Consider the following 20031-nt stretch of genomic DNA (forward strand, 5'->3'; position numbering starts at 1 on the left):
TTTAAAGCTGTGAGGCTGTAGGGGTGAGAAATGGCAATTTTGCAGTATGCAGTAGAGGAGGAGGAGCAACCCTTCAATCCTCCAAGGTCTGCAACTTCACAGGCCTGTTCCTTCGAAGGCAGAGCCGCTGCATTGGGATGCAGGGCAGCACATAGTTGCTGTGAATCCAGTCAATCACATGAATCACGAAAGTGAGGCAACAGCAGCTGGCAAGAAATGATGTAGTGTCTACTATAAAACACAAGTAATATGTCTGAGTTGGAACATCAGAAAATCATGGACACAAAGTTTGTTTTTTGCACGTTAGGAACGGCCTCCTTGCTCGCTAGCTGTGGCTTCTGTGTTGTTTTTTGGTTGATTTGATAAAAATACACAGATATTCAACGCACAGACTGGTACATGCAGAGGTAAATGTCACTCATCAGTCGGCACATGTCCTCCTGCATGCCCCATCAGGCTGCTCTATTATTAAGGCCGTGTGCTCTGCAGCTGGGTTTCTGACTAAGACATGCGGACACAAGCCAGAGATCCATTTTCACATCAGTGTGTGCCTTCTGTGCCAGGACCATTATTATAATTACTGATACTGCTGGCCCTCTGCTACCAACAATAAAATGCCTCTGGGAAAACTCTGGACAAATTCAGGACTGGAAAAATCTAATTTGTCGAGAGGATCTTATCATTTGCTGTTTAATGCTGTAATGGCTAAGACCAGAGGGAGGGGGAGAAAGAAAAAGGAAAGCGCTCTGTTTGCTGAATCTAGTAGGAAGGAGAAAATACTTTTGTCTTCACAGAATTACATGAGCCTCTCTCTCACGTCTAACTCTCTCATGGCCAAACTTCAAAGTCCTCCCTTCAGCATCAAATATTAAGCAGGGCGCTGTGCCTACACCTGTTCCTCAGCGGAGTGGCTTGTTCCATTTACTTCCACTTTCATCACACAAGCTGATGTGCGGGGTATTCACCATTAACCACAGAGCCAGTCATCTAGATTTATCTCTTAGGAACTTCCGTTTTTAATAACCATACTTAATGAATTTCTGCATAGAATTGTGTTCTCTCTTGCCCCCATCTTATGTGGCGTCGAGCCATAAAAAAATTTAAAAAATCGATTCACCTACAGTATGTATCACAATTTCTTTGTTTAAGATTTTGAAATAATTTTTTTTAATGCCAGACTCAATATATTTGCTTCATTTGAGTCTATGCAGAGGTAGAAGGAAGTTACAGCTTTTATTGTTGTAGTCAGAGTAACGTGACATCATATCCGTTCCGTATCCGTCACTCAAAACAAACAGCAGTCGGCCGCAATGAGCTGCATCGAAAAAGTAGAAGACGGTGGATGGTCTGCGTGGATATGACCTGCACCCTCATAATTTAAATCCAAAGTGGTAAACACTACACATACAGTAAAGTATGGAAACACTTTGGGTTTCACACATTACCAGGCAAAACAGAGATAGACATGATGGCTAAAGCTGCATGCTAACTCTGTCATGGACAGGAGATGTTATCGTATTACGGTAACGTGCAGTCAAGCCAGCCGTCACTCTCATCATCGTGTTCAAATTGGCAGATGCTACAACTATAGAGAATGTTTAATGCATTCAAACAGCCCCGATGGAGCTGACCATGGATGTATAAAGAGAACGGAGCTGACGGGAGAGCTAGCGACGGATTTGGTGAAGTTAGCAGAAGTCTACACGTGTGACTACGTCCGGTTTTCAAAATAAGGTGTTAACAAGGGGAACTGTATATACAAAATACATATATGGAAATAAGATTGATTGGATTATATTAACCAGAAGTACAAAACATTATATGTCCCTTATAAATTAAAAAGAAAATACCACAAATTTGTGAGGGAAATGTCTATTCTTTGATTTTTAGGTTACTGGAAAACATGTAATACATAACACCTGACAATGACTGATATATTTGACTTCAGGACATCTCTAACTACATACATGCTGAAAATCAAACATTTTTACTGTAAGAATTTAGATATTTTCAAAAGGAAAAGTCTCTAGAAGTGTATGATTCAACTTTATCCCATGGTCTAGTGTTAAAAAAGTTATCGCAATGAATCACAATACTTAAAAATCGCAATGCATATCGAATCAGCACCCAAGTATCGTGATAGTATTGAATCAGGAGATAGGTGAATCGTCCCAGCCCTAATAATTACTGCGTCGTCCTGCTCCTCAAATACGGTGATAATTGCAACGAGGTGGATTGATGATGCAGGTTGTTTTTTTGCAGCTTTACCTGCTCATCACAAAAATTACATTCTCCTGGGTTGTGACACTACGCCGTCTGTCTTTTAGTCTGTCTCAGTTTGACGGGGGAAGTCCAGGGTTTTTCTTGTGTAGTGGATTGTGTAATTTGCAGAAGAAACAGCCGCGGAGCTGAGTAGGAGGGACATCTGACTTTACTGCCCACACTTCAGTCAAATACACTGTTGTCAACATGCCTCACAGTAATTTATGTAATACAGTAATAATTTACTCGTCTTTTTACAGAGCAGAATGACAAACTTCTTTATTATGTAAGGTATTTACCAAAGAATTGTCTATTGCATTCTCAACCTTCCACTCGACTCCCCAGTTATTGAAACGTCCCTGGTGGTCTGTGACATGGTGAGAGAAACGCTGTGCAAGGGATCGATCCGTTTGGAATTTTATGAAAGCTGATTTTTTTTTTACTGTTGTCCGTTCTCTCAACAGTTTCTTTCTGTTCGAGTCAAAACGAAACACCTTTGTGACTTGACATTTGTGAAAGGCCATAGCACTGAGAATGCAATCAATGTTTCATTATGTTTTCAGCAAAGCTCTTGCAGTCGTCGTTGATGCTGTCGGTTCTAGAGGAGAATAACATCAAGTTGTTGTATACATATTTTTGGATGGATCTTCCAGTGTATTGACCAGTTTACCTGAAGAAAAGATTTGTGATTTGTTTGGGCCGTTTTCATTTCCGGTTAATTGTCAATTTTGGAATTGTGGAAAGGCATTTGAAAGTCACATATTGAAAACCTATAGATTAAATTTGGGGCTGTCAAATATTAAAATATTTAATAGCAATTAATCGCGTGATTGTCCATAGTTATTCATGATTAATTGCAAATTATTCTCACATTTTTAATTTGTTCAAAATGTACCTTAAAGGTTGATTTGTCTCCCTTCGGTGATTTCCTTTGGATTTGGAACTCAATTAACAACACAAAACATTGACAAATATTTCCAGAAACCCTCTCAGGTACTGCATTTAGCATAAAAGATATGCTCAAATCATAACCCCTTTGAAAATGTCTATGACAGCTTTTCCTCGCCAAAATTTAGTGTAAGTTTGGAGCGATATTTAGGGTCCTTGCCGACAAACTAGTATGACATGGTACCAATGAATTTCTTAGGTTTTCTAGTTTCATATGATACCAGTATCTTCACTCTAGCTTTAAAACTGAGCCCACTACAACCTAAATATCACAAATTGCGTTAATGCGTTAAAGAAATTAGTGGGATTAAAACAAATTTGCGTTAACTCTGACAGCCCTAATTAAAATCAATTGAAAACCTCTGATTCTATATTTCTATCACTGCACACCTTTTTACATTGTACAGTGCAACACCACAGAGGGAATACAGAGTATTATGATATAAATGAAGAAATATTAAATTATATTAGAGCTACAACGATTAATCAATTAGTTGTCAATAATTAAATTAATCGCCAACTATTTTGATAATCGATTAATCAGTTTAAATCATTTTTTTTTTAAGAAAAAAGAGTCAAAATTCTGATTTCAGCTTCTTGAATGTGAATATTTCCGTTTCTTTACTTCTCTACGACAGTAAACTGAATATCTTTGAGTTGTGGACAAAACAAGACATTTGAGGACGTCCTCTTGGGCTTTGGGAAACACTGATCGACATTTTTAACCATTTTCTGACATTTTACAGACCAAACAACTAATGAATGAATCGAGAAAAAAATCAACAGATTAATCGACAATGAAAATGATCTTTAGGTGCAGCCCTAAATGAGATATAAAGTGAAAAATCTTTAAAAATGAGTAGTGAGTGTGTAATCCAAATTTATATTTTAGTAACATGCCCAGCACTGCTTTTAAATAATATTAAATGTAAGTCATTATTTGTTGGTTATTTCAACACATCAAACTTTAATTTAAAACACATATTTTTGTCTTTATTTCTCTGTTGGCCGTTTCATTCCGTCCCCGGTTTACTTTGGCAGTCTACCACTGAACTCTATCAGTCTTTTGTGTTTTTAAGTCATACAATAAATAATTGAGGGAAGTAGGGATGCTAATTTTGAAAAATCTTCTCAACCGATAACCGACCCTCGTTAACCCATTATTAACGGTTAACCGACAAGATTTGTGCCTCGCATGCAGCGGTGCGCCAGCTGTAGTGTATGAGCACAACAGACAACTGAGTCCCCAGTTCACCCGTCCAGGATTTTAACTTAGCAGCCACGGTGTTGCGTGTAGTGTCGCGGACATGCAGCCAGACCAGAGCCGACTTCCTGTATCTGTAACTCCAACTCAGACTCCCTTAAGGTGGGCTATTAAGGTGGACCAGCTTTTCTCCTTAAAGTGTCAAGCCGCACCTCTGAGTTTTGCTCAGCTTTTTAATGAATTAAATAGCGTTAATCGGTTAAAATGCTTAATGTCGGTAAACGGTTTAACTGTTGATTATTAACATCCCAGAGGGAAGATGCTTGAAAGCCCTTAATAGTGACTCCACTGTTTGACCAGTCTTTGCTGACGTAACTAACAATTTACGCAATGCTGAATGCTATGTCACAGCTTTACCATGTGGCAGAATGTCTCTAATCTGATCAGCACATGATCTGACCTTGGGAGATTGAACTACATACTGTACGCTACAACACACAACAAATGCTCAGCAATCTTAAATGCATTTGTATATTTCAGAATGGTTTGGTGCATTGAATGGCCTAAATCCATGTGAATATACAGGAATTGGTGCAACACATGGATGATGAAATACATCAAATAAAAGACTTAGCTCGAGGCTGTTTTGCATGGAGTCCGTGGATGAGAAGATGCTTTTATCCGTACCCACAAGCCATAGATTTCTCTTCCCACCAAATAATTGTCAGGATTGTTTCTGATGATTTCACTTGCACACGCTCGGATCACACACTTAAAACTGAGATGTTCGTTGATGGAGTTGACATGAATCGACTCCTTGTGTAAAGCAGTTTTGTTACGAGGAAGCCGCTGGGTTTAACTGTCTATAGATGGACTCCTGAATAACCCTGGGAGCACAGTGAGTGATGTGTGTGTTTGTGCGGTGACAGTGAGGGGCGGCAGACGGAGGGCGGAAGCAGATGTGTGTGAGAGAGAGGTTCAGAGCTGTGGCACTATCACAGGCTGCCTTTGTCTGGCTGTAAGAGAGTGTTGAATTAAAGGCTGTTAACACTAGTCTGCACAGTCATATGCTAATGCCTCTTACTCTGAGAGAATAAATAAATTATGGTCCAGAAAACACATCTGAGTCCCTGCTTTACATGCCTCACGCAACACAGATAGTGTGCGAGAAGGAAACAGAGATGTGTGGTTGCATTATAGAGAGAGGTGGGGGTGGCACTGTACAGAAATAAAGCGTATAGAGGGAACATCAAAGAGGCGAGACAAAGGGGACTCTCTATAACCTTTTTTTTGCTTATAGGCTTTGCACTCGATGCTGCTGTAGGTGATGCTACACGAGAGATAACGAGAGATAGATTGGTTAGAGAGCGAGATTTGGACAGAGAGGAAAGGGAAGGGGAAGGGGAGGGGGATTTAAAGGGCAAGAAACGGAGGGAGATTTAGATAGAGCGAGGGAAGAGAGCCAGCACAGAGCAGGAGCAGAGGAGGTAGATGGGAAGGAGAGAAGAGGAGAGGCATTGACTGGATTGAGCGTACACATGGGAGAGAAGAAAACGGCTATTTCATGTGCTCGCCGTGCACGACGGAGGAGTGAGGCTGTCTGTCTGGATTGTTAAATCAGCCCCACGGCTAGAGGACATACGAAGAAACAACGGGCAGGCTGGGGAATATAGGGCTGTGTGCAGAGGATGAACAGGCGATGTGGGCTCTCTGGCTGTGATCGCTGTCCTCAGACCCCCGTAGCCACTTGCTCTGGTGCTGTTGCAGGCCGTCAGCCTCGCAGTTAGAGTGATTGATACAGAATGAGCTCCAAGCTCTCCTCCGACTGGATCCCCTACAGGTACTGTACCACATGCCCGAGAACAGGAGAAATGGCACAGTTTTCATCTTTTGAAGCAGTGTGTGTGTGTGTGTCTGTGTATTTGAGCGGGTGTTCAGTCATGTGAGTGTCTGACAAGATCAGACTGATAACGGTAACACTGAATTGGCACAATAAAAGCAAACAATGTGGATGGGAACTGATTTTTTTGTGGCATAATATTCTTGTCTTTGCTAATATGAACATTGGAAAAATGTTATATGTATTTATGTTTAAGACTGAGGCTCTTTTTTTTTAAGCAGTAACATAGGAAAAAAAAAAATAATGCAAAAGTGAATCCTATAATTTCAACTGCAATAACTATTGAGGTCTCAGTTTGGTTCACAGGAGGAAAACTGCCTTTAATTAGATTTGGAAATAGTGCTGCTTTATTGGATTCAAAAGAAGATGAATGTAGGATGTTGAATCACATTCATATAGAACATATTTCTCACTTGGTTGTCTTTAAAATCACTGAGGAAGTTCCTGCCTTTGTGTGCGTATGGTCTGTATTGTATGATGCTGGGAACATAATTTGTATTTTTAACAAAAGTGTGAGCATTTATGAGCGTTAGGCATCTTGCTGTAAAACCTATATCTGCTTTCATCATTTCAAGTGCAGCACTAACGCCGCTGTCTCCTGCCTCTGATTGAATACCCATTGCCATGGTTTCCCTGCTTACTTTGATGCCATTGGTTCACGGTTGCTATAAGTTACGGTGGCAATCCATGAATTTCAGAATGAAATTAAACTGCTGGAAAAGACATAAAATAACAAGGCTAATAATAACAGCATTTTATGAAGTTATTAAACAAACAAAAATTAATTATTCATGACTGATGCAGTAGTTGGAGGAACAAACAGTATTTATTGGCTCGTTCTACATTTTGGCCTTCTCGCCTCTTCCTCAATGAGCAGTTTTTCCTCATCCAGCGAAGCTGCCATGAAAAATGCAGGCCTCTGTGCAGAGTTGGAGGAGACAGCTGCACCGTGTGCCTCTCTCATCTCATTAGAGATATACTGTGCATGCATTCACCGAAATTGACAAAATGAAGGAAAAGATAGCTGACAACACACACAGAGAACGCCAGTTGTTCAGTAGTTCTTCTCTGTGGGGAGCCAGATTAGCATTTCAGTGGTAGAAGAATCTCTATTTCTTTCTGTTTTTCTCTGACAGCAAGGAAAGCAGAAATTGTAAACTCTTGACAAAAGAAATGGTGAAATTTACAATTATTTCACAATTACTTTTTCAGAAAATCTCATCTGAGGTTAATGCAATGCATGGGGCATTTAATGTCACATTGTGTTAATATTAGTTTTATTATTTACTTTACTGACAAGGTCAGTTTTGGTCATTGCAGTGCTCATCAGATTCATGTTCTCACAATCAAATTTCATGCATTGCACCATGCAAATGAAAATTAAACATGCTTTTGTGTGCATATCGGATTGTCCTCCAGTGTTGGCAGGTGCTGCTGCAGAATCATCAGCCAGTGACAGTCACACATATAAAACCTGGTGATGCATATGAAACTATTTTAAAAGTGTGAAGAGGAGTCTGAGAGGGACTGATAGCAGTCACAGCTGTCTCTCCCCCGACACACAAATTCACTAGTGGCTGGCTGAGTTAATTAAAAATCCACTATTTTTGTGTCCAAATCAAAAATTTTAATTAAATTTTAATTTTTTTTAAATGCTGAACAATATTAAATTTACAACAGCCAGCATTTAATGCTATTTTGATAAGAAGAGATCAAAATCAGTCCTGAATTTCACAGCATATTTCACAGCATTGCCTGTGAACAGTGCTGTCTCGAACTTGACGTGTGGTACAGTTTACTGTAAATATATTGCTTATGTTACAGCCAACAAGTCCTCATACCTATACAACAGAATTGCCAAGTTTGCCAATGACTTCCAAAATACCTTAGGTCACGTAACGCAAGTTTTAACTTGGGTATGCAAGTTAGAATAAGTCAACGATGACTTTTGGTCTCACATAGGACACAGTGGTCTCCTGGGTGAAGGTCCTGTGTTTGTTTGACCCATCCGTCCACCAGACCTCTTCCCTACGCAGACTTTGTCGCTCTTTATCATAGACTGTATATAAGAAGTAGATGAAGTCATCGTGAACTAACCGATTGGTTTGTGGACTGCTGATTTGAAGCCTTTTGGCCATCGCCATCTTGTTTTTTTGCAACCAGAAGTGGAACGAGAGGGTGGAGCCAAGTACAACCGAACGCTGAATAAGACGTTTTTAGGCGACCAAAATGTTACAATTAACTTTCATGAACTGAAAACACACTGTGAAAAGTGATAAGACGAAAACGCGGAAAACACCCAGACAGGACAACGCCGTGTTAATGACCTGTCAATCACAAGGTAGCCACGCTGTAAAGCATCCCCTGCTTTATGGTCTATTTGACTCTAAATGGGGCCATAATTTAGTAAATGAACATCATGCTGTATTGAAGAAGACTTGAAACTAGTGATGGAGATAAACTGATGTTTACAATGTTTACTGAGGTAATAAATCCAGTGAGTAGTAGGGTCGTTTTCACATAAACTTCTATACAATCAGACTACTTTTTGCAACCAGAGGAGTCGCCCCCTGCTGGCTATTAGAAAGAATGCAAGTTTAAGGCATTCCTGCATTGGTTTCACTTTTCCGACCCGGAGGTAGCCCACTGCTCTTTATACTACGACACCGGAGTTCCTCCTTTGCTCCTGCCTTCCGCCATAATTACTACGGTTACTAGAGGTTGCATAACAATAAACGCAAATATAAGTTGTAATAAGCTGCTTGCACAGAATTTTATTGTAATATTTTGCTATAGGCTGCAAAGGGTTTATTTTCTGCTTTCTTAATGTTGATATATAGTAATTTACAAATTCATTTTAATTTCAGTATGGGCATACAGGCAGTCAGAAAAGAATGATGAATCATTTGCCTTTAAACATAATCAGATAAACAGCAATCAAATAGTTCAAAATATAATTTTGATTCTCAGTTTTAATGGAAAAAGACGGTCCAATGAAGTGTTTAATGATGAATACAAGCTTTTGTAAACCAGCTGTTCCCTTGACCTGATGGTGGTCTAGTAACCAACATTTTGGCTTCATCAATAAATATTGCAGAGAGCTCTTCCCTCCTCATTCTTGATATTTTTGTCCTTCTTGCACCTTAGTGTTTTTCTTTAAATAGATTAAAAACCTCCCTATCGGTGGGTGACCAGCAGAGTCTCTTGACAATAACGAGCTATTTGACCTCCGCTGAAACAGCTCTGTGTGTATCATTATCTTCCTGTCTGATGCCTATTCACACACTTGATTACTCTGATTGCAGACCTGGAGTGCTTTGTTTGTCTGTGTGTCTGACAGAGAGTGGGAGGTAAATACATTTCCATTGCATGTGAGTGGGCATTTGTGGTCCAACTAGAGTCGCTAGTGCAGAGATGCAGGTAGACTGAATGTTCATTGACTAATCTGCAGGACTGACTATCCACGGTCACTGTAACGTTCAGGCTTTTGGCAGAGGTGTGACGTGTATATGAACCACCGGACACACCACCTGTTAGCTGTATTTATCATGCACCAGTAAAGTTTAATGGGAAATGACAACTTGCCGCAGTTGGCATTAATCAAGCTGAGCGATAACAAATTGCAGAGTAAAAAAATTGAACATTATAACTCAAATACAAAATCGGAAATGCATTCTGCTTTTAATTATATTGTAACTATCAGCCCTGCAATAACTGGTCAGCATTGTTGTAATTAATTGTGTAATCAACCAAATTGATTATGCAAATACACACATTCACCTATGTGGCCACATTATTTATACATCTCCAGGCAGTATGCATGAAAGGTTTTTAATTGTTGAGAGTAAAAAATGGCTTTTAAACGTACACATATTACGGGATATCAGTTTTTTTTGCGTGATCACATTTTATTGGTTTTAAAGACATGCATTGGAAGTTATTAACAAAAAATACATAATTTAAGACATTAATTGAAATAATAATAATAATAATAATAATAATAATAATAATAATAATAATAATAATAATAAATACCCCCTAAATAAATAAATAAAATATTAATTTATTATTTAGAGGGTAATATAAAATAGGAGACTTGTGCAATTATTAAGAACATGCAGAAAAATTTAGTTGCCTGGGTAAGCGGAATATGTAGCACAATATCCTTTAAAAGGCAGAATGAATGAAATGGAATCAGGAAACACAATCTGAATCATCATGTAAAAATATAAAGCCATAATAACATTGCAATTTCAGTCATAGTTGAGAGTGCTGGAAAAACAACATAATTTTCTCATTCATCACTTATCAGCAGACAACTCCCCCTCTTCATCTTTCATCCGTTCCTCTTCTGCCGTAGCTCCTTCTCTCCAACTCTTGTGGAGAAAACCTCTCGTTGCCCTCTAATTAGGAGCCGTTGAGGTTTCTCCAAGATGCCCGGCCACACAAGCTGAAGGAACAATCAGCGAGTCTGTCGACAGTGATTAAAAGCTGGGAGGACTGGAAACAGAGAGCAACCAGCCAATCACTTGTGCTGGATAAATAACCTGTTGTTTTGTTAATGAGAGCGATTAATCTACTGCAGTTTATACAGATTATTGGAGCAAAAGGCAGCACAGTGAGTAGGGATTGATCCTCCACAGCAGCAGGGACCTGGGGGGTTCATTAACCCCTGATTTTTATAGTAGGTGACGGTGGTGTAGTGTCAAAAAAGTATGATTCAAAACCTGGTTTGGGTCACAGAGAAAATTTACTAAAAACGTCAAACAATAGCACAAATATGAGGAAAGGTCTAATGTGGGGATGAAGTGCTGTTGTCGGCATGGAGACGACGTTTAACAATGTTACTTAGAAAGACCGGCATCTGTCAAATTATAACTTTGTTTGTGGAGGACACGTTGTCACAAATACATTCAGAATTGGATTTGTTGTGATTTCGCTGTGCCTGATTTGTTTACATTAGATGAGTTTCACTTATTCTTCCATGCATAATAAACAAATTCCCAGTGGATCATGAGTGAGTCATTGGTTGATGGTCATTTAGAATTAAAAGCTGTTCAATCAGGGAACACTGGAAGAGGAAGGTTATAGTTAATAGCTATGTTAATGCTCATTTTATAATTGAATTAAAGTATTAGTATTAAATTAGCATATTTTAATGTCCTAACATTGGTTGATTGATTTTTAAATTAAACTTTGTTTGATGAAAAATAATATATCTGTTCAATTCTCAGTTCTCTTTTCCTTCATTTTGTCTCTTGCAGGGAACGATCGTTTCCGCTCCATTTCACTTACTCGTGAAACAATTGATCTATTAATTAATGCTGATTCTGTTATATTTGATCAAGCCTTGAAGTGATGCATATTTTTAAAATAGCAAAAAAAAAATGCTTCTCAAATGTAAAACTAGCTCTCACTCTGGAAAATTGTGATGACAGTTAATTGGTTAATTAATTAAATAACATTGATAATGAAAATAGCAGCAACCCTGTTCTCATATGGCGCATGTGGCTAATAATGTACTTTACATTGTACACAATGTGATGTGATTACGTGTTCTGCGATGTAAGTGGTTATTATACTGTAACTTGGGTTTTGATGCTATCTCTATAAATTAGTCCCTAATGTTTATCCCTTTATGTTAATGTGTGTTTGGTTATAGATTATCATATCTCTGTATATATTATTTAACAGTCACTTGAAGCATTTTGTGGTGGAGAGAGAAACAACTTGCTGAAATCACTTAGACATTCATGTTACCAACATTTTTTTGCGCTACACTGACCTTTTAGGTATTCATTTTGCTTAGGCCCACTAACATAGAGTGCTCCAGGGATGACGTATTTTTGTAGGCCGACCAGGAAGTTAGCATCGCTGTGGGCTCCCTCGACAAAAAGCCAATGGAATTTTTCAATTGGGTTTTGGATTAATGCAGAAAATAAGCTCTGTGGTAAATAAACGTTTATGATACTTACACGTTTTGTTCATCAAGATAATCTCCACAAATGAACACCAGTGTTATGATTTAAGTGTGAATGCAATCACCAGAGGTAAAAAGCTAACGTGAGAGTATACACAAACTACACCATGGTCGCATGAGTGCGAGTATAAACAACGAGACTGTAAAGGTGGACGAGTCGGCGTGATGATGATTATTAGTCTCATTTATCCACTTGTTAGCAACCGCCTTTTTTAAGATGTATAAAAGCTTCAAAATTCACGAGTGGGATATTTACTGACGTATTTTATGTCTTAGAACAAAACGTTAAAATCTCTTAAAGCTGCAGTGGGTAGAAATGGAGCAAATATGGTTAAAAAAAGTTATTTTTAATAACTCAGCGACTATATCCTGACATTGAATTACAATATGCTGAAAGGTTATTAAGGAATTTTTGCCCAATAATGCCAAACTTTCTGTCTACTGCAGGTTTAAGCTTGTGTTAACCACAGACCTTATTTCAGGCATCTGTCTAAAAATGCTAACTCATTTGGGGGTTTTAGGACTCATTCTGTAGCACTCTATTACGTCAGGATGCAGTGCACTACCCAAAAAAAAAGATCAAGTCAATACTGATGTTCTTGTAGGGAAAGGTATTACCCAGTTGTTTTAGAGCAATCTGCTCAGGAAAGCAGAGAATCCTGTTTAGAGGCTGAGATCAGGTGTGTGCTTGATATCGTGCAGTCTGTTGTATGCTGTGCTGCTGGAACGTGATGCAATGAATCCTCTGTGATTTCCTTCTGTCCTTGCTTTCTCTTTGCATTGCATCATTAATTAAATGAGCTGCAGAGGACACAAGAATGCTTTTGAGAGATTTAAATAATGTAAATGTACACATGATGAATAGTCAGAATAGTGGCACCTTTGTCACATTCCTCTGTAACACCAACAGGATAACCTGCTGAGAGACCTTATAGGACTGAGAGGACAATGCGGTGATACTGTACACACAAAGTCTCTTTCATCTATCATATCCTCTCTGTTGAAAGGTGAAGTGTGTAGGTGTAGAGCAGCTGCTGTTCACTTTGCCCCAAAATCATAAATGTGCCTCAGAGGGCTTCCACAATCTGTACAGCATACGACACCCGCCATCATTAGACCCTCTGTTTCTGCCTTTCTTGTGACAGACGCTGCCGTCCATATGTTCACTGACTGCTACAGCTTCTGACGTGTGATCCGTGGATTCTAGGAAGAACATGGACAATGTTGTTTGCTGCAGTTATAATAAGTTAATCTCTGTCGGCATAGTTGAGCAGATCTGCACATCCAGTCACGCCTTTTTTCACGCCTTCTTGCAAAATCTCAGCGGCAATTCTTTTATTTATTTTTTTAAAGCTGTGCAAATGCAAATTAACTTACAGAGCATGTAATGGACTATTTAACATTTTATAATCCGTCTACTGCAAGGAAAACCATCCTAAAATCTAATTATGGCTCTCAAGGAAATCAAGCAGCGTCTCAGTGATAGGAGGAGTTTGTTTAGTAAAAGGGACACGGTTGAAGAAGGAACTCTGTAGCAGTTCTGCATCATTAAAATGGAAATCAGGGATCCCTCAAACCGTGCCTCTTCTCTCACTAATGATCTGGACCAGCTTCATCATAGGTTTTTCTCTGCACACTATGACATCACTTACAGCATCATGTTCAAGTGATGCCTCTGATTCTGTCGCTGTTGCACTCACTGAGAAGAAGCCAGCTGACAGCTTTGTGAGAGCCCTCCTGGCTCTACTCATTGAAGGGGAGTTTCTAAAGAGCTGTATCAAAGTACACATGCTCTCATTAAACATTTGCTGAGCCGTCCGGAAGATATATACTGTGTCATCTCTGCAGCCCTGTCCTCTTTTAGACTTATTCTACAACTGATCGGTGTGTTTTTTATTGTTGGATTTGTTGAGCTACACTGTAATGTACTGTACACATTCTCCTACACCGTTCGTAGCTATACCTGTGAAAAGTAACCAGGAAATATAAAGAGTGACAAACGCAGCGTAGGGAGGAGGTCGGGGTGGATGGGTGGGTCTAAAAATACTTTTGCCTAGGAGACCGGCGTTCGTGTCTTGTGTGAAACCAGGAGTCAACGTTGATTTATTTGTCACGTATCTTCTGTACTTAAGCAACGGCACTTCCAAAGTTATTTTAAGCCAAACCAAGATCTTTTCCTGAATCTTACTAAGTAGTTTTGTTGCTTAAATCTAAGCAAGTTGTTTGCTGTAAAGACGGAAGTTTATTTTGAAAAGACTGTGTATATGTAACGAGTGGAAAAAGGAGGAATAACTTTTTCATAAAATATCATATAAACCGTTGTATGAGAATACATTGTCCTGTGTCTTGTCCATAATATTCTGTATATCTTGTCTGTCATGTTTCTATTTTATTAATTTATTCTTTAATACATATTTTGATCAGACATTGACATAAAGCACATTAGGGAAATGGAGGTTACAAGTGTGGCTGGCTATTGTATATTTATGAAGTGCATACAATAGGGTACATTAAAGGTAAGGCTTTTTGCGTTACTCACCCCAAAATATAAGACTAGAAAATCTTCCCTAATACTTTTAATCATCTAATATAATATATAATAATCCAAAAAATGTAACAATAAGCTTTAAAAACACCTTTTATACAATTAATATACTCATTTTGTTTTTTCAGGGACTAATGAGCCAATGCATTTTGAGTGTGCGGTAGTAATCACAGCCATGAGGGTATGAATGTGAAGACAAAATGTCTTGCAGCAGAAACTAACGCACTGTTTCCTGAAGTCTACAACAAGCTCCATTACCATATACAGCATATCAAAAGCAATGATGCTAAAATACAGTCACATACTGTAAGTGTGCAACCTTCAAGTGAATTAACTAAAGCAGTTTGGAAAATGTCTGAGGAGCTGAGGAGCCCTTTTAACACCACTCTTCTTTGCTCTTTTCTTCGCAGCACTTTAGATGATGAGGGCACCAACCTCCGACAGCAGAAGCTGGACAGACAGGTACGTCTTTGCTGTTCTTCCTCTCAGCTCTGATAACAGAGTAGCACAGAGGCAAAATCAATTATAACAGGGCACTTTTATCATGACACAAACTTCCGCTGCTCCATCACGAGGCCACAAATGGCCAGCTAGGACATGTTATCTCTCTGAGCGGAGTTCTAATGAGAGGCTGTGTATAAAAATAACATGTAGAAAACCTAAAGCCAAGCAGTATTAACCCAAGCGTGAAAATGAAATGGCATGAAAATATAGCACTTCTTTATTTTACTCTTCACTCAACTGGTTTCTGTTATTTTTAAAGACTCTCACAAGGTTTAAAGTGCCTTTTAAAGTGTGTTTTAAAGTGATGTAAATACAAAACATCTTTCTCATGATGTGAGCTTTACAGAGGATGCTGTAGCGCTGCAAAGCTCTGCAGCCTGAGTTCTCTCCACTAATAGTAACCTTCAATATTTGATGAGCTCTGGTTAGAGGACTTGCATATAGCTGACAGTTAGTCCAGATGAAGAGCTCTAATATCAGCCTCAGGTCAAAGTGGTTCTGGTAGCTCATCCTGCAACATCTTCAGATTGTTGTCCTGCCTCAACAGATTTATCTGAGACGTGCTTTTAAACTCAACACTCTGTCTAAAGCAGTCATTCCCAAAGACTGGTGGGTCGCAGGAGATTTTATCAGGGTCGCCAAATAAATTTGCAGAATTTATTTCATAGTGTTTTATTTAACATTTATATCTGCAGTACACCTTTGAGCTTCATGAGGGTGCCTGAATGTTCATATTGTTCTGATAACTGTAGCCTACTTATAACATTGAATCTAATATGAAAGGCTAGTGTACATTCTGTTTGTTTTACTGATGAGAGGAAAAAAATTACTGTTATTTATTATTGTTAACACCGCCTAAATGTATATTGTTTAAAGGGACTGTTTGTAACTTCTTACACGTATAAATCAATCCGGGTCGGTGTCCCATGCGCGCTCGCGTGTGGCTACGCTGTTCAGACAAGACTCCAACACAAACTACACGGAAGCACCAAAACCGCAAAGTTATATCTAGTGAAGCCCGTCTTGCAAAACAGTGTTGGCCACGGTCGGAGGACGCGGGGGAGACCGTAGCTTTGGTCTCCAGGGCCGGAGTCTCTGCTGTACTCTGCTCCTCTGCTCCTCTGCCTGCTTGCCTTCACTCACACACCGCGCTCGTTCTCGCTCTTTCGCTCCGCTCACGTGCATGCATGCACACTACACACTGCAGAAGAGTTAGTTTATCTCTGAGAATATCTAGTGAATGTACAGTGGACGTTTGTGCAGCAATAAATTCTGTAGCTCCTCCTCCAGACCAACAGAGGTTTATCACAATGAATTTAGTTTAAAATGTGTATTTTGTATTCTGTATTATGTCTGAGGACTTAAGTATAGAGTAGAGTAGAATAAAGCTTTGCCTCATGGTGTTCTGATTATAAGTGAGGTGATCTTAAACAATTAGCAGCCAAATTATTACATAATCACTCAGTGAGGCAATATTGTTTAGAAATGTGTCATATGCAGTATTGTATGGATAAAACTTGTACATGTTTCCTGATTGTCAGCATAAATATGGCCACACAAATATAGTGGTTGTTCTTTATTGTAGCTTATGGTCCTTACTTCAGTGACCTTGGTACCACTGTAGTTTTATCTTTATTTCTCCCTTATAATGATGTATAATGTGAAGGTGTAACTTCTTTCATTTGCTGAAACTGTGCCTCCATTATTTTTCTTTCTGTCCGGGCATGTTTGTGTGCATGTACACGTGAAACCTCCACAACAGCGAGCGCTCCTTGAACAGAAGCAGAAGAAGAAGAGGCAGGAGCCTCTGATGGTCCAGTCTAATGTGGACGGGAGATCTCGCGCTCGTCGGACCAAACAGAGCGAGGAACAGGCTCCGCTGGTGGAATCCTACCTCAGCAGCAACAGCAGCACCATCTACCATGGTGAGTAAAGACTCCTCTGGGACTCTGCTGATTCAGAGGGTTTAAGAAACACTATGGCAAATAAAGATCTCAGACTGCTTGTTTGATCGATCTGTTTTGATTTACAGGAAGTATTTATTTTTGGGCTGTTTTTGTGTACAAGTAGCACAATCGCCAAACATCTAACTATAGAAATAGTTGAATAATACAAAAAAAGAACAGTTGCTAACGTTACCATTTTGAATAAGAGCTCATGTAGAACCAATGCAACACTCTGCGCCATCGAACTGAAGGCACTCACGCAGTGCTGCAAATCTATCCACTGGAGAGCAGAAATGGTTTTAAGGCTGGGATTGACTTATCTCCACACAGAGACCAGAGCAGCCATCTAATCCTCAGTTCAGAGGGCCAGTTTCTGGGCTCAAGGCCACGATCTGTCACATTTCCTGCTGAGATGAGGGAAAATGTATTGGCAAAGTGTTACTCTGCACTATGCTGATATTCTGATGGAAAGAGGGGGAATAATAACCTTATCATTTATCCCCCAAAACAAGAGGAATAAATCTACTCACTTCCATTTACTGTTTAGCTCTACATTGCTCTATTCACAAGCAGGAAGTGGATGTCTTTTACTTTGAGTGAATCTGAAATGTACTGCCTGAATGTTTGCATGGTGTTGAATTGCAGCTCAAAGTTACTGTTACCGGTATGTATATTTTAAATGAACAGTTTGTAGGATTTAGTGGGATCTATTAGCAGAAATGGTATATAATATTCATAACTATATTTTCATTAATGTATAATCACCTGAAACTAAGAATCGTTGTGTTTTTGTTACCTTAGAATGAGCCCTTCATATCTACATAGGGAGTGGGTCCTCTTCACGGAGTCCACCATGTTGCTCCACCATGTTTCTACAGTAGCCCAGAATGGACAAACCAAACACTGGCTCTAGATAGAGCCTTTCATGTTTTTATGTTACCTGAAGGCCACCGTAGTTCTAGTACATGCTTGAAAAGGGAGGCGTGAGCAGAGGGGTATTCAGTTGGTTGCAATCTGCAACCACACCACTAGATGCCACTAAATCCCACACACTGCTCCTTTAAGCAAAAATGTATCTGTTATACTCAATTAAAATCTTTCTCATTGTAAAAAGATACCTTTTTAAAAACTACATCTGTAATACTTACTGTAAGATTTGATTGACGTTCATAGAGAAAGATGATTAAATTCAGCAGTTCTCATTTCAGTTCACACTTCTAAACAAACATTGTTTTCTATAGTTGGAACTAGGAATCAGTGCAACCATTTACATTTTTAACATTTATGTACTTATAATTTAATATTTTCATAGAGCTCAACAGTGAGGTTTTGATTATTAACCATAACGTCGTAACCATTCAAGGTAGTTACCATGAGCTACGAGATTGTGAAACGCTGGTTTATGCTTCTGTAGAAGCCGCAAGTCCATGATATCAACCTTGTTTTAAGAAAAACACGATTTATTTCCAATGTCATGAAGAAGTACTACACTTCTCACAATCCTAAGGGTAAGAGCGACATCACTGATTGGTGGAGCTCGCTATTACCATGGAAATGTGTACCGCACCCACGAACGGCATATGAGAGTTCGTGCTTGTACGCGCTCACATATGCTGCTTCGTCGTCTGCTTTAAACCGGGCCAACATGGTGGCTTGTTTGGAAACCTGCTCTCATACCACGAAAATAGTTCACCGAAATGTGTTTCTGAAATCATTTAAGGTGAGAAATAAGGCATGCAGTTGCTGAATTTGTCTTCATTTTAGATCGACAACGGTTAGTTTAATCGTTTTTCGTGAGTTTCCAGAGGCCATTCGCAATAGTTTATGGGATGAGTAGTTCCTTCACTCTTAAAATAATTATGTACACAGTCTTGTACCTTTTGCCCTTTTTCAGATTTATGGTCACGATTAATCTCGTGGCTGGTTGGCTTGGTTTCACGCTTAAAACTCTTTATATACGGATTTTCAGAAACATCAACGGTGTGAATGAATGGGAACTTCTGGAACCGGGGCCGTTCAAAAAGTGGTCGGTCACTGTTGAGCTCTATTTCATGCCAGTGACTTAATAAACAACACTGATCTGTATTAACTGTTATATATTATAAACTTATTTTTTATTATCTGATAAACAAAATATTTATTTTTGATCGGTGTTACTTTGAACTGTGCTCAGCCCTCTTTTCCATTTCTCTCCCTCTCTGTCCATCTGCTGTGGTAACCCTGCATCTGCTGCTGGTCATCTCCATCCCTGTGTTCAGTGCAAGAAGCTGAACAGGAGGAGGTGAAGGTGATAGCGGACACACAGCCGCCCCGCTCAGCCAAAAAGGGCAAAGCATCGGCCAGCTCCACTCCACAGACGGGCAGCGACAAGAAGGAGAGGAAGGGGAAGCACAAAGGTCAGCCTGCCGACCTGTCAGCCTATTAAGGGTAGTCAGAGTGGAGAATAGATAGAAATGAGATGAATGGACAGGCGCACTGCGAGAAAGATTGACACACCGACTCGTTTGAGAGTGGAGGTGGTGAGAAAAGGTTAAAGGCAAACTAGACAGGAGATTTTTGACAGTATAAACACACCAAAAACATTTTTGTATTACTAGGAAAATAAGGATATTACTTTATGTATTTGTGTTCAAACACACAAAAAAAGCAGATTTAAATTGTTAGAAGCAATCCACAGTATGACAGAGAAGAGTCAAAAGCCTTATTATCCAGCAGCTGCAACTGTCTATTGAAGCCCTCTTT

General features: G+C 39.3%; 1 protein-coding gene across 3 annotated transcripts in view; it reads left to right on the forward strand.

The window, feature by feature from the left end:
• tub (TUB bipartite transcription factor) overlaps nt 1–20031 on the forward strand; it is a 60379-nt gene that overhangs the window by 28280 nt on the left and 12068 nt on the right. For 2 of the 3 annotated variants that reach the window (XM_037759278.1, XM_037759285.1), the window contains exons 2-4: nt 15250–15301; nt 17106–17268; nt 19548–19685. In XM_037759278.1, the coding sequence (XP_037615206.1) occupies nt 15250–15301; nt 17106–17268; nt 19548–19685 (353 nt within the window). Of the gene's footprint in view, nt 1–5829; nt 6255–15249; nt 15302–17105; nt 17269–19547; nt 19686–20031 lie in introns of those variants that run through there. The other variant, XM_037759295.1, reaches the window with a different exon arrangement.

Source organism: Sebastes umbrosus, chromosome 2 (assembly GCF_015220745.1).
Source record: "Sebastes umbrosus isolate fSebUmb1 chromosome 2, fSebUmb1.pri, whole genome shotgun sequence".
NCBI classification, from domain to species: Eukaryota; Metazoa; Chordata; class Actinopteri; order Perciformes; family Sebastidae; genus Sebastes; species Sebastes umbrosus.